Source organism: Mizuhopecten yessoensis, unplaced genomic scaffold, assembly GCF_002113885.1.
Source record: "Mizuhopecten yessoensis strain PY_sf001 unplaced genomic scaffold, ASM211388v2 scaffold401, whole genome shotgun sequence".
Taxonomy (NCBI): domain Eukaryota; kingdom Metazoa; phylum Mollusca; class Bivalvia; order Pectinida; family Pectinidae; genus Mizuhopecten; species Mizuhopecten yessoensis.
In genome coordinates, this window is record NW_018403528.1 from 551,670 (window position 1) to 565,090 (window position 13,421).

The window sequence follows — 13,421 nt, forward strand, 5'->3', positions numbered from 1 at the left end:
TGTAGGTCGTCTCAAAGCTGTTCACATATTACTATCCGTGGTTATAGTGCCTTTGCGACCAGCCAATATCTTTCTCAACTCCCTGCATACAGCTGGTGCTGCCATTTCGGTGCTCACAGCTAGCATTCAACCATTTTAGCACTGCACAACCACATATTCATTTACAGCTGAGAAGACTGGAACAAGCGGAGTAAAGTATCTTGTTCAAAGATACAACACAGTGCTGTGCCGTGACTCGAACCCGCAACCCTTTGGTCACGAGCCCGGCGGCATACCACTAGACTACCGTGCCTCCAATAATTTCTATAAGTTTCATATTAACAAGTCTTTGGTCCCTTATGGACCTGACTCATATGAATCATCTAAAATTTGAGGAATTGCTTGGCCCCAAATAGGAATTCTCTTAATACACATTTCTATTTAAATGCAAGAAATTTTGATATAACAAATTAAATGATGGATTAAAATAAATTTTCACTAAAAAAAATTGTCAAGATTTGTGTTCAAATTTTCAGATCACCTCATATACCCACAAGGATGAGAACAACAAATGGTTGGTAAAACCGTCAGACCATGACCTAGAGAAAGTGGAGAAGCCACAGATCCTGCATAGTGGTGACCTCATCAGACTGGAACATGTTGGGTAGGTCCCTACTAGATAAAAAAAACTAATGTAGAAGGGGTGATACTAGGGGATCCCCCCCGGATGGCAGCAGTGAGGAACTGATTTAGATGGCATGAGTGCTAGTGTCCAAAGTAAATATTTCTTTGGTCATCAGTAGGGGTCACAAACAAGTGCCTCCTCATCACCCCCTTCCTCCCCACTCCATATACAGTATTGATAGTTCTAACATAAAACTTTTGTGGGTAAGGTAGTCTGTTCTGTAGTGAGCTAATTATATGCTGTTTGCACTGATCTCATGTCGGAGCATGTCTTGAAACTCATTCAAAAATTTGGCAACAAGACATATAAATACATTTAAAACACCTAGACGCCGAAAATAGAATCTTGCAACTTACAATCATGCAGAGAGAAGAACAGCAAGAAAGACAATCAAGTTTTCTTGTTCTTCACGCAAGTTTAAATAAAAATCCAAATTTAATTTGATTGAAGCTGTTTGACGATATTTAAACTTTCATTTCATTTGAAGATAGTTTTTGTAAATAGCAAGGTGTGTTGTTTCCTGTTTCAGAACAAGAAGGAATCTTCACAGTCACAGGGAACCTGCTCCGTTAACCAAGCATCACTTCCAGTTGTCGGCGTATGGAGAGGTAGGTCAAGATATCCTCCGCTATAGGTGTACTCCAATTGTTAGCTAAACACAGTAACTCAAGTTGGATTGTAATTTATTAAAATAGTATTATTTAAAATTGACTTTCACAATGTTAATTGGCTGCAAATTCCTCCTTCATTCATTCTCGTTACAACAATCAAATAAACAAATACTGTTTACAGGCAATGTCTTGTGAAATTCCATTTTTTTATGTTCAAATAAAATCTATAATATCACTTATTACAATTTGATATGAACTAGACAAAGTTGTGGTTTGTATGATTTTTTTTGATATTTTTTTTTAAAACTATCTTGACAGCACCAAATCTTATCTTCCATATTTTTTAAACCTGTGTTTATTCATCAAATTTGAATTTTTGCTGTCATACAAAGTCAATATTCTGTATATGTCTTTGAATCATTGTGTTATTACAGAATGGGACAGGAGATTCTAACGACATTTGGATGATAGACGCTCCTGGTATGCCCATCGGAACCCCCATACAGACAGCCAGATCAAAGTTCCGCTTGATACACTACTATGTACGCTGTGCCGTGTGTTCTGGAGATAAGAAACTACCCAAGTGGTATGTGAACTTAAATATCATTGTATTGATTTTAAACATCACATAATCTCATTTAGCCCCTTTCATACTTTCCCTTATACAATGTACTAAAGATTATATATTATAAGATGGCAAAAGGTCATATTTCTTATTTTTAGACATCATTGTATTAAGATATTGTTTATGGATGTCATTAAAGACAGTTCATCTCTTTTTACCTGATCTATGCAAAATGAGTAAAAGTCAAGTTATAAAAAAATCTTTTTAGAATTGTAGAAAATGAAAGTTTTAATAATTTTAGAATTTGATTGATGCTACACACCAGCTACACAGCGTAGATTTGAACAGTGTAGTGTGTGTACATACAAATAGACAAATTCACAAGTTTGCAATTACATTATTGGTAGGTCTTAGTTGGTCGCCGATCAGATTCACTCATATTGAAGTTGTAAATTGCCTTTATCGCAAAAATCCTGAAAATAAAATTGTTTCTAAATAACTCGAAGATCCCACTATTTATCCAAAGTTAAAACAAGATGTCTTCCAATTAAATTTTGTTCATTACACCATATTATGATAAACCTGATTAGGTTTTGATTGTCATTTGCCAGGGTTAAACGGTCAAAGGTCACAGTTGACCACATTTGAATCAAAAAGCTTGTTTACAAGATATCTTAACAAATATTCTAGTAGGTTATTGTTCATATATTCACCAAAGCATAGTAAAATCAATTTTTGGTGATCATCAATAAAGTTTAAAGAGGTCAAGGTCACAATAACTTCTCTTTTTGGGGGGGGGGCAGATCTAGAGGGTATATTTATGTGAGCTGTTTTATCCATCAAGCCACCACTATTATCTGGTATCCCATTTTCCAGTCAGTGTTGTAGTTAAGGTAACTGATTGACCTTTGCCTATACCTAATTGTACCATGACTGTAGTTGACTTTGTTATGATGTAGGGGCTGGGATCAGTTGGAGGCAACTTGTAACCCTAACCTGAAGGACACCAAGAACCTTTATAGTGTGGAGGAAGTGGAAGATTCCAGGAGTAAGTTATCTCCCTTAGATTACTCCAGACATCGGTCAAACTACCTGTTACTATACCACTCTAACTTACTGGCTCAAATTAAAGGCTAAATATACTCATGTCACGGTAACAGTTGTTAAAACCACTTCCAGTTTTAGATCATGACTTCTTCTGAAAGAAACTGTAAACTTCATGTAGTCCTGAGTAAATTCTTTGTATGAAAAAGTGGGAATTTGAGGGGGGAAAAGAGACCGTTTTTGGAAATTACTAGAAATTATATACTTAATCATTATCAGAAAAAAAAACATTATTGTCTTATTCTTTATATAAAACAAAAGGTACAAAAAATAAGGGCTGGTAGAGGTTGGTTGTGTATAATTTTGATACACAGGTATTTGTATATTGTAGTGCCTAATTCCAGTTTTGAGTTGTACTCCCCCAATTTCTGGGAGAAGTTTATAGAGAGCCATGCTGTGATGACACAGGTAAGAACTGGACGTAAAAACAAAACCGAAGGGGGAAAAATGTTACTAATTTAAAAAATATTTTTTTCTTGATAGAATTTTGTGTCAACAACGCTCTTCCTCCTTTCTATGGTGACTTTTTTTTCCTTTTGGAATACGATCCAATCTGAAACAAAGTCAGTAAAAGGAGCCGATATTGTTAGATGGTTAATCTGCCTGTGTTAAATTTAAAAATATTATAATGTCACACGTTTAAATAATTGAATTTTGTCTGTTACAAGACATAATGTGGTTAAGATTTTAGGATATATGGCAAAATCTCAAAAAATCACCAAACACTTTTGCTTTTCAGTTGACATTTCCCTGTCTAAATCTAAACCACACCATCTACATGTCAGTTAGATATAGAAGATTTTAATGACTCATATATCATTAATATTACCTGCTAAATACAACCAAGTTTTGATGATCTTTAATTAGTTGATTGTAAAGTTAAGGCTCAGTTAATTTTCCTTGATATCACAGTTTGATAAATGAAACATAAAGAGAGTAAGAGGGGTATTACTTCAATGTGTGTTATTTTACCAAAAGGGAAACAGCAACCTGAAACCGAAGGAAGGAGAAATCAGCTCACAGCCTTGGCAGTGGCCTATAGACTTTAAAGTAAGTGAATGTTCTGTGAGAGTTAAAAGATCATCTGAAAGAAAGAAACATTCTTGATAAAAAAAAACACTAAAATTAACTCACCCTCTTGAAATTGATGTCTGACAGGATTTGAGAAAAAAAAGGTTAATTTTGAAATCTATTTAAAATATCTTCATATCCAATATTATGGAATTGAAATTTCTATATATGTATTTTGATAATTATAATGTCCTACCTAGCTAGGACCTTACAAACACGTACAGCTTATCCTCTTCATTAGATCAGAAGAAAGTCTACCTGTAACTTTAACTTTTTTCGGTGTCCGTTTATCAGGGCCAGATTTTCTCTGGGAAGAATCACCGTATCTACCTGCTAGGGAACCCGGTGATATTCTGGGGCTGTCTGGGGGTGATGTTAGCATTCTTTGTGGTGTACCTGGTGTCTGCTATCAGGATACAGAGAGGTGTGCAATACACCAAGGTCTGGACAGGTACACTATATTTATACAGTTCATCCACGAAACTTAAAAATACAAGCTACCTACCCGACAAAGTTCTTGGTAACAACAGGAAAAGTTTTATAAAAGTTTTGAGAAATAAGTATGTTTTATAATAAATTTAGTTATAAGTTCATTAAACATTTTGTTATTGACATACAATTTGTATTATCACAATGTAGTATTTTATTGCTTACCTCAATTGATTTGAAATCATTGTAGAATATTGATAAACTACCAATCAAGTAAAGCTAACTCATGAAACTTACCTGATGGAAACTATCTGTACTCGATTCAATGTTTGGGGAAACGTTTCATTTCCAGAGTACAGAGAGAAGACATTTGGGGCGTGTTGGTGGCTGCTGATGGGCTGGGCTCTGCATTATCTCCCTTTCTGGCCGATGACCCGCGTCCTGTACTTCCACCACTACTTCCCAGCCCTCCTCTTCTCAGCCATGATGACTGGTAAGTCTACTAACACTGTGGTGATACAGTTTAACATAGTGAACAATGGATAAGTATTAGTTATATGGTCAAACAGGATGCAGTTGAGAACTGAGCGTAGGGATATTGAAGTAGCTTGATTCTACATATATCTCCTTAGAGACATTGAAGTCATGGTCATCGGTCGAGGTTACAGGGTCAAAGGTCATGAGCGAATCAGGATTTCTGGGGTTGGGGGATATCTATGTGAGCTCCCACTGTTTTTATGCCGTGGTGCGTCGTCCGTCCGTCTGTTGTCCGGCGTCAATCTTTGACTTTAAACAACTTCTTCTCAATAACCAAAAGGCCCATGGTACTGATATTGGGCCTGTAGCATGCTGGGATGAAGGGCTACCAAGTTTGTTCAGATGAATGACCTTGACCCACTTTCAAGGTCACAGGGGTCAATTGTCTTGAAATCTTCAAACGACTTCTTCTCAATAACCAAAAGGCCCAGGGAACTGATATTGGGCCTGTAGCATGCTGGGATGAAGGACTGCCAAGTTTGTCCACATGAATGACCTTGAATGACCAGTAGACAACTGCTGGATATCCCTTTTCTTCAGTTGTTTGAAGTATATATACAGAACATTTGAGTTGTATATTGTGTACTTTATCTTACAGGTGTGACATTAGACTACCTCATCACCTTGATCTGTGTGTCTGTACCAGATAACCTCACCATCACCGTCTTCAGTAATTGTGTACCTTATCTTACAGGTGTGACATTAGACTACCTCATCACCTTGATCTGTGTGTCTGTACCAGATAACCTCACCATCACCGTCTTCAGTAATTGTGTACCTTATCTTACAGGTGTGACATTAGACTACCTCATCACCTTGATCTGTGTGTCTGTACCAGATAACCTCACCATCACCGTCTTCAGTAATTGTGTACCTTATCTTACAGGTGTGACATTAGACTACCTCATCACCTTGATCTGTGTGTCTGTACCAGATAACCTCACCATCACCGTCTTCAGTAATTGTGTACCTTATCTTACAGGTGTGACATTAGACTACCTCATCACCTTGATCTGTGTGTCTGTACCAGATAACCTCACCATCACCGTCTTCAGTAATTGTGTACCTTATCTTACAGGTGTGACATTAGACTACCTCATCACCTTGATCTGTGTGTCTGTACCAGATAACCTCACCATCACTGTCTTCCACACATGTTTCGGCCTCATCCTGTCCTCAATTGTCTACAGGTGAGCTAAATCACGTGTCCTTAAGTTCACATAGCTTTTTATTATATTTCATTCAAGATTTTACTTTTATCATGAAATTGGAAGCAGTAAACAAGTGAAATTATGAAAATGGCACTTGAGTTCTTTCAAAGATGAGCAGTAATATAGAAAATCAGGTGAAATACCTGTCTGTCACTGTAAGTTTCATATCTGCTAATGTATCATGAATATAGTTAGGTTTCTTTTTCTAAATAGTTATCTCCCTGCAAAACTGATGTACAACATATGAAAAAATATACTATTTCCTTCATCTGTATTAAAAAAAATCAGGAAAATGTCATTTAAAATTACCAGTGATATTAAATTGTGACATCATTTTGGTTACCCCGGTTAATGTCGTTTATGGAATCAGTGGGTTTTTTTCAAAATTGAGTGGTTGTAGGCTTAGAAATAAAAACCATTGTTACGTTGTTTGTGCTTGATGATACCAACCTTTTATTCTCTGTCCTGGTGTGTTGGTGTTTTTCTCATGATCAGTTTACAATACATGTATCACCGTTTTATTAGATTATACGGCAGTTAATTTGAATTATTCAAAGTCTATGAAAATATAATGCTGTTTGACCCCTGTTAACATATTTAGCACATTCATAACCTGGAATCCCATGTTTTTTTGTGATGTGTTGTTGCAGGAATTGAAATGGGGAAAAAAGGGAACTTTTAGATTGGTTCAATCATGACTTGTTACAAATTAAGATTTATTTAAATAACGTTTGTGTAATTTTTTTTCATTATTAATCTAGTATTGCTATAAAAGTACAATATAAACCGCAATGTAGTATCCGAGTCACCATCTTGTTTCAGTTTCTACCTGTTCCATCCCATGGTTTACGGTATGTTTGGTCCAATGGCCAATGAGGAGGGAAGTCAGATGCATGGGCTCCGCTGGCTCAGTTCCTGGGACTTATGATGAATGCTAGCTGATATACAGACCTCAGACACATGATTTACAACTTGGACCATGCAGGCGGGAGCAGCAAGTAAAATGACCATTTATTGTGTGCAGAATTTTTTAAATCTATAAATATTGACATTATTTTTTTCCAATTTCATTATTTAATGTGTGCTGTGATGAAATTTGAGGTCTTTTCTAGAAATGGAAAAAAAAAACATTGTGCAATTTACGGGACCAAATTTCTGTTATGCAATCAGCATGTGCCTTTCAATGTATTTTTTCATATCTATGTCTATTCAAACATATCAGATCTGATTACTTATAATAATCAAATATGTTTTCATCATTTAAGATGTCTAAACAAATTCTGGATAAAACTGTATAACAGGGTTGTCAAATTCATTGTCGTGAGATATTATTATTGAGATTATATCACGAGTGACTGTCCATGTGTTAAGTTATTTTTTCCCACTTCGTTGAGTAAATCTATAGTTTAGTGACGAGGATTGAAGAAATTCTAAATCACTAAAACCTACTGTATCATTTTGCAGCTTAAGACACCAAAACAATATTGTGCCATACATTTACTTTGATACACTCTGCAATAAGGTTCCTGGGGATATCTAGAATCAGCTTGTCTGTCTGCCCATAGAAATAATCTAGTCCAGACTACCCTTACTTTCCATTCAATTTGCATGTGTACAGGTTTTTTTTGACAGAGTTATTGCCCTTTGTTTACCACCACAATGTCGTCCAGACAACTAGTCCCATATTTGTCATCCAGTTTAGAACTTGGTAGCCATAACAACCCTCTTGTGTAATTGTGTATGTTTAGCTGACATACAGATCCCATAGTTGTTGACAGAATTTTTTGTGCTTAAACTTTACAATCTTCTTGTGATTTGATTAAGGAAAGCTCACAAATTAATGTGATGTTTAGTAGTATGTCCTGTATCTGCTACGCACACACCTTTTTCCTGTGTAGTGTTACTATAAAACAATATCATTAAACTCAAATATTTTTGAGGAAATAAAAAATTCCAACCAAAAAAACAAAACAAGATTATTGGACAGGTATATCCACAGACTGTCCTTTCCATGGTATGTTTATAATGAATCAATTTTGTTTTAAATAGTGAGCCAAAAAATTAAAACAGTTCCGACACTTGAGACTATTGTTAGCTCCTGGTTCCTATTACTAGGTAAGATAAGTGGTAAATTTGAGCATATTGGATTTCAGCAAGGTTTATTTCTGATTGTATGCTATTATTTCTGTATGTTCAAACTCTGCTGCAATCTTGTGTCAGGTCTGCTGACTACCAACCAGAAATTTGTTATCACAGGCAAAAGTCTTTTGTTTTATTTCAAAAATCATACCTTAATAATTGTTTTTGTAACATTTTCCTAATGTTTATAAATGTGAATCCGTCCCTTTCAAAGACATTATTTTTTTCTGAATGACTGGTCTTTCAGATATAGGTGTGTGTTAGGGATATGTGATTAAGACATAAATAGTTTCCTTTTTCTGTTACACGCACATTTTGAAATGTGGATGTTTGCAGAAGGTGGGGGAGGATATTTTAAGTTATCCTTTGGAGTATAGTTTTTTTTCTTCTGTCTACTGGATAACTGAACTACTCGGTAGTGAAGCGGACGTAAAACCACTCAAACAAACAAACAACGGTAGGCAACTTTAACTCTGGCACTACAGCATATCCTGGAAACCACTATTGGCATACTTGGGGGGGGGGAGCTATTTAATTAAATCTTACTATCCCAATGCATCAGATTCCAACAATTAATTTTTATTGTGAAGATAGACCTCTTATTTTGTGGATTCCACTCCTATCTATCTTGTTACTTGTTGAATGTATTGATTACTCTTATCCATTAGATTACTTGTAGATACAATTTTTAACCAGTTTTTAACACATTTCCCTATTCATTCCCCCCACCCACATCTATAAAACTTTTTTTTTTATTTTAGGGTGGGGGGAGTTGACTTTTCAGCCGATGTTTTGTCTCGTGAACATTTTACAATAATGGCATTGTAGTTTTGTGGTCAGTCTTTACCAATGTCTTCCTAATTTAGTTCACCAAACTTTTTGTTGATTATGACAATGTTGGTTCAGATCGTTTGAAATGTACAAATCTAAAGCAGAACGTGTATTGATAGGGATGGTCATCTCGACAAACAATTTCAGCTCAAGTGTTTCTTACACTTCATAAGAACTTGTTTTTTTAACGAGAGAACAAGGAAGCTGAGTTTTCAATTATGGTCTACAATGTTTATTTTTTACCAACATTTGTATATTTTGTTACTTCCCTGAAGGAAGTCTGCTCTAAACCTGTTTATCATATTGTTATAATTATGACTCACTATTACTGGGACACAAGTTTCCTGTTAACACATTAGTATATATATTGAGTGCTTAAAAATTGGGTGCACTTAAAAGAAGTTGTAATTTTGCGTATCATAATAGAAGTACATCATATTGTTGTATTTCTTTATTTTCAAATGATCCATAGGTCATTTCAGCCATCAGCCACTCAAATTATAGCTCTGTATGTATACTGAGTTGTATATAATTACGTTAATCAATATTTAGAACAGGTGAAAATAGATTATATTATCACTTAATTTTGTAGACATATTTTGTATCCATGTGTTGAACTCAGATGTCATTGTTTTACTCATGACTATTATCTCCTCATTTAGGGTCACAAATCACTAAAGGTCACGGTAAATTATGATATTCACATTTCCTCTGCATCCTCCTATTGCAATGCGTAGAGAGAATACAATACGTATCGTGACGCATTTACACTATCTGGTAAGGTGAAGTTGCCGATCTGACTGTGACAATACTGACTTTACTGGTCCAAGAACTTAGAGAATTGACGTCAGGAGCGTGAAATACCTAAATATAGCAAAAGTATCATTTCAAAATGTAAATGTATACAGTAGAACAAACTGTGTTATGATCCTATTACAAGCTGTACTTTTGCTGACAAATTGTCATTATAAACAAAAGGTTCTGCTAGGCTTAATGAAATTTGTCAGCAATATTAATGCATGTTGTACACCATAAGACAAATTTGACTAAAACATTCATTGCTTATTAATATACCTCTGCTTAGGGTCTGGTCATCTCATTGGTTCGTGTGTGTCACTGTTAACATAACATATCCCATATAGAATCGCCTTACAAGATTGACATCCATTCTTTTGAAATTAAGGTGTCCTATCACGACAGCGTTGTGTCAACATGATTCCAAATAAAATCATAGACTCTTGCAGGTCCAGTGACATGACAATTTGTTATGGGCTTTTTCTGATAAGATATGATATTTAATATCTGGTTGTGGAGATTGTATCTCATCTAGGCCAAGCCTCAACAAATAAGACTTCCTAATCCAAATTAATATGATAGTCAGTTACCATTCTATATGGATATTTAAGTATTATCAATAAAAAACAGTTATATAGATTACAAATCATTATAATTTATATTATAAACACAATCTATCAAAGGATATTGTCAGGATAGATCTGTTAAAATGTTTTGCAATAAATGTTTATGTATACTATTATAGATATTTTTTGCTTCAGCATCATCAACTATTGAAGTGACTTTTTAGTTGCTGTTTAAATTTATTGATGAAGAATACGTTTATCTCTATATATTAAATATTTAAATGAATACGTTATACTCGCTTATGATATATGTCTGTAAGCTTTATCTGATAAAGTGAAATTGTTGGTGCAGTGCATAAATATTTATCTATAATTTATGTTTTCATAGTCTTGATGAAATGTTTCCCAAATGTTTCAGATTTTATGTATAAAAAATGTGTGAAGTACGGTACGGTACCAGGCATCTGAATACAAACATGTACGTTAAAAGGATTTTACAACTACACATTCTCATGATTAAGTTTTCACAATTATGATCTTGATACTAATAGATTGTGAGTAGGTACATGTACTTAAATAGACATTACGGTGAGTTTATTATAGGTAATAAAATCTGCCCTAATTGTCTGACCACTTCGTATTGAGGTATAATCACTGTATCTCCACTGTGGTTAAGTACTGGATACCTACATAACAGTACTGTGGCTGTGCTGACTGTTAATTAAGAACATCAAAGGACCACATTTGAACCACAAGATTAACAAAAAAGAACAGGATTTGCTATTACATCACAAAGTATAAAATCTACCCAAGGATCATTCTACATCTGTGTTCAAAGAAATGTCCCTAAATACTGTTTGTCCTTGTGGGTCGTTTAAGAAACATATTTAGTTTGTGTTAACTTTCCTTGGGACATTTGTTAATTTCTGATATTAGATCCTTATCATCTTTATAAAAAAATGTTGAATGAAACTGATTGAACTGAAAGTTTCAAGGTAATGGAGATTGTAATCTTGTGTGTAAGCTGGCATGGTGGTGATCTGGGGAGCTGGAAGGCTCAAATTCTACTTAAGTATAAAAAAAGTATGATCATTTTAGGATAAACCTTAATTATTATTTTTTTAAATATGGAAGATTTGAATTACACTTGGTGCAGTCATACATGTCTCACAGTACACATGTAAGTGGGGCCGCGGTGGTTAAGGCGTCTGCCATTCTGGTACCACTAGCCCTCCACCACAGGGTCGCGGGTTCAAGACCTACGTGGGGCAGTCGCCAGGTACTGGCCATAGGTCGGTGGTTTTTCTCCGGTTAACTCCGGCTTTCCTCCACCACCAAATGACCATATCTGTTAAAAGGACGTAAAACATGAACAACCCAAACCTGTACACATGTAACGTTTAATTACAATCAACTTTAACCCTAGGGAAAATTTGGAGTTTTTGTTAGATTGATTCATTACTAAAAAAGAGAGATCCCGGTAGGGGGAAGTGATGATGATTATATACTTAGAAGTGTAGCCCTCATGTCAGAACAGACCAGAGTAAACAGGGTCTGTATTAGACAAGGTTAGCATACAGGAATTTAATATAGGAAATACAGGGATCAAATACAATGGGGTCTCCGGTTTCCTCCCACATTAAGACCCCCTGTGCACTAACATCCGTGCCAACACGAGTAATTAGTATGAGTTGTAAAAACTTGTTTCATAATTGTTGTAAAATAAATATAGTTTGTATTAAATATATAAGCTGGTATAGATAGGGATGTAGATTAGACAGGGGCCAGTTTAGACAGGTTATACTGTACAAGTATGATTTACATACTAATCCGTGTTTAAGGATGTATGCTTCATGATATTGACATGTACCTCCTGTTCAAAGAGTTCCAAACTAAGAGGCCTTCGAAACACTGATTATGAATAATGATTTGGTGACATATTTTATAAAGTATTTTAGACATAGTCAGTTTACATGTACTGTTTTTGACTTATCAGTTTAAGAAAATTAGAATGTTTGCCAAACTTTCAAAAAAATTCACATCAAAGGGAACCAGCCAATACTTACTTGTGGCAAGTCAGTAAATTGGGGAGACAGGATTGAGGCATTAGGAGATAGGACGTTTAACAATTTCGTGAGATATGGTTGTTGAGTTCTACTATAAGGGAGATCATTCTATGACTAAGGTAGCATATACCCTTAAGTTTAAACCCCAAACCCTTGGTATATGTCCATACACAAATATGTATGTATTAGAAAGAAATCCAGTATATTCGTCCCTAACCGTAAAACACACATACCTTTATAGCATCTAGCCCCTCCCATCCCTGAGTGTGGTATTTGCTGTTAAATGTATCAGAATTTATTTTGAACTCTTTAAGGATCTCCCTACTTTGTCTGTCCTCTCAAAATGTGTATGTACTTGTGTGTCTGTGTGTACAGTCAATGTAAAAGTTAACCAGATCTGTTTAAAGATTGCATAAAGTTCTAGTCACGTAAAATTTGTTGTTGAATAATGAAGTCTTAATATTAGTAATGCTTTACCTGTTCTGTCTATATATCTTTTGATATAACTTACATAAGTTCAAATTCTAACTATTTGTAAGGATAGGCATAAAAGACATTTGAAAATCGGTTTGGAAATTTTCAAGATTTTATCAGGACTCTCCTCTTGTTTAACTAGAGAAAAATGTATAACTTTATTGTTAATTTGTGATTTAGTTTACTTTCCTAGGATCTAAATGCAAAAATAATACTAGAAAGGTATGGATTCATCATAATGTAACAAAGTTCTAAAAACCTGGCCCATATTTCTGGTTTTTGACACTGAGGGTTGTAGAGCTCTTCTGTCTGTAGAATAAATACTGAGTGATTTGTTGTAGCCAGGGTTTCTTCTGTC

At 35.0% G+C, this 13,421-nt stretch overlaps 1 protein-coding gene across 1 annotated transcript in view; it reads left to right on the top strand.

Annotated features, from left to right (window-relative positions):
- Positions 1-11,790, top strand: part of LOC110447844 (protein O-mannosyl-transferase 2-like) — a 33,844-nt gene extending 22,054 nt beyond the window's left edge. The window contains exons 11-20 of the mRNA XM_021493793.1: positions 516-643; positions 1,194-1,272; positions 1,710-1,861; positions 2,800-2,888; positions 3,276-3,352; positions 3,923-3,994; positions 4,310-4,466; positions 4,797-4,937; positions 5,580-6,171; positions 7,015-11,790. Coding sequence (XP_021349468.1) covers positions 516-643; positions 1,194-1,272; positions 1,710-1,861; positions 2,800-2,888; positions 3,276-3,352; positions 3,923-3,994; positions 4,310-4,466; positions 4,797-4,937; positions 5,580-6,171; positions 7,015-7,120 — 1,593 coding nt within the window. The 3' untranslated portion in view covers positions 7,121-11,790. The remainder of the gene's footprint in view (positions 1-515; positions 644-1,193; positions 1,273-1,709; positions 1,862-2,799; positions 2,889-3,275; positions 3,353-3,922; positions 3,995-4,309; positions 4,467-4,796; positions 4,938-5,579; positions 6,172-7,014) is intronic.
- The last annotated feature ends 1,631 nt before the right edge of the window (positions 11,791-13,421 follow it).